The 2,097-nt window shown below is 39.8% G+C and overlaps 1 protein-coding gene across 1 annotated transcript; it reads right to left on the reverse strand.

The window, feature by feature from the left end:
* LOC132184333 (nudix hydrolase 4-like) lies at nt 1–1,527 on the reverse strand. Its single transcript, XM_059597925.1, has 5 exons — nt 1,298–1,527; nt 971–1,076; nt 773–856; nt 544–672; nt 1–449 (listed from the first exon to the last, which is right to left on the reverse strand). Exons 1-5 carry the CDS (start codon nt 1,468–1,470, stop codon nt 333–335), a joined length of 609 nt encoding a protein of 202 aa, XP_059453908.1. The 5' UTR covers nt 1,471–1,527; the 3' UTR covers nt 1–332.
* Nucleotides 1,528–2,097: the final 570 nt, after the last annotated feature.

The following is a 2,097-nucleotide window of genomic DNA, read 5'->3' on the forward strand; positions in this document are numbered from 1 at the left end:
TAGAGAAAGAATCGAAGCCATTAGATTGAAAGAATGAATCAAATTTGTACAGCCAAGAATTTTCCTGCTGCCTTCAACTACATCCTAAAATTTGCGGATTTGTGTTTCAAATCCAGAACAAAAATCAAAGAATGAAGACCAAGAACAGATTCCAATACAAAAGTTTCTTCAATTCCTGCTTATGTTCGAAATCCAAGTTTTTGGTTCCCGCTTGATATCTTTTGCCCTCCCCCGCTCGTTCTTGGCCCCAGTCGTTGTTCAGAACAGAAACCGAAGGCCACCATGCCAGTTGTGGCAAATTGAGAAAACAACCATTGACCACTGTCTGTGTACTATGTACATATCGTTTCATTTGCTTCCTGAGGTTTCAATTGCCGATTAACTAACTCATCTAAAGCTTCCTTCATCCACCCACATTGACATACTTCTCTGGCTTCGGCCACAGTCATCTGCATAACGCAGCACAAAGGAAATTTAGAACACACAACATCAAACGACATGTAGTGTGGAAAAACCAGAGTATTTTTGCATTTAGACACATACCCATTTCCGTAGCCTGAGCTTTTCCTCCGGCCACCGGTCGAATTGCTGACTGACATGCAAAGGGAACATGTAGCCCTCGTGCATTATTTCCTGTCTCTTGCTCTTATAAGGCCACACGCCCAATTTCTTCTGGAAAATTAAACCCAACAAAAAAAATTGAATCAGAACAAAAACTTGGCAAAAGATTACAAAAAGAGATTGAATCAGAAATCGACTTAAAGATACTTACTTCGACTTTGCCTGTAACCCCGGCTTCCTCTAGCGTCTCGCGCTTGGCTGCATCTTCCATAGATTCGTCCTTTTCCCAACCTCCCTGTAGTTATAACGCAATTGTGCACAACAATGTTAGATGAAGATCAAAAAAAATGAAATCACCCACCCAATATTAGATGAACAAAAGGTAGAAGACATGGGGGCATAATAGTACCTTTGGGAACATCATTGCTTGACCCTTCTGGGAACTAATCAGAAGAACTTCCAATTCCTTAATGGAAGAAGATTGGTTGGTTTCTCTGTATCTGTACGGAATGCATCTGCAGAATTTGAAACACCCATAAGAAATTTGTCTTTGAACAAGGGAAAGTGTGCACAAAATGACAAAAGACAGAGGATTGGAAAATATCCCAAAATTAAAGAAGAAAAATGAAGTTTTAATCCATTTGACAAATACCCAGATGGGAAAACTTCCTCAAATGAAGATTTCAACAAAAACTTTGCCACGAGTTGAACAAAAATCACCGCCAAAATTACATACCCGACAACTTGGCGATAGCCTTTCATATCGTAGCGCTGCAAACACCTGCCCGTGCGGGAAACCAGGGAGACCATGTTCTTCTCTTTTTCAACCCAATCAAAGCGAATTCGCTTGGAGACAAACTCAAAAAACATGAGAAGATTTGCAGGATTTTTTGATAGCAAAAGACCCATCTTTTTCTCTCTCAAATTAAAGAATACAAAGTGAGCAAAAATACCAGAGGCTCTCTTCAACCCATTTTCTCCTAATAACCACATCTCTATATATAGAAGTTTGATCTGTAGAGGATAAGTGCCAGGTGAATCCACGCGCAAGGGTAGCCGTGTTGGAAAGGACGTGGATAGATGAGACCGGCGTGTCTTGCACTCGCGATGAGGAGCGTTGCGGAGTTTTTGCTCTTAACTGCTGGAGGGTTTCCAGGAGGGGCGCGTCGACGCGTTGATTTGAAGAGTTAAGTCAGCACACTCGGTGTTGGCTGTTGACTCGTGCGAGCCAACTCGAAATTGAAACTCAAACGACACGTTTTTTGGTGGGAGTTTTAGGACTCGGGTCTGACGAGTAAGTGGAATGGGTCGCATCGCATATATGATTAGTGCTTCCGATTAATATAAGATTTTTCTGCTCGACTCGCCCAGACCTCCTAAAATAAAAATGATTAGTTTGTATCTCTTTTCCTTACTTTTAATCAATTTTTTTTTAAAAAGAAAAAATCATTTATTTACAAAATTTATAATGAATTTGAAAAAAAACAAATGAATGATAAATGAAAAATGAAAGAATAATAAGTTTCTTTATACTTT

This window comes from Corylus avellana, chromosome ca6 (genome assembly GCF_901000735.1).
Source record: "Corylus avellana chromosome ca6, CavTom2PMs-1.0".
NCBI lineage: Eukaryota > Viridiplantae > Streptophyta > Magnoliopsida > Fagales > Betulaceae > Corylus > Corylus avellana.

Coding starts and splice junctions, on each gene's coding strand:
- LOC132184333 (XM_059597925.1), bottom strand. CDS start 1,470: ATGGGTCTTTTGCTATCAAAAAATCCTGCAAATCTTCTCATGTTTTTT. Junction 1,077..1,297: donor GGCTATCGCCAAGTTGTCGG/GTATGTAATTTT, acceptor CAAATTCTGCAG/ATGCATTCCGTACAGATACA. Junction 673..772: donor GGGTTACAGGCAAAGTCGAA/GTAAGTATCTTT, acceptor TTAATTTTCCAG/AAGAAATTGGGCGTGTGGCC.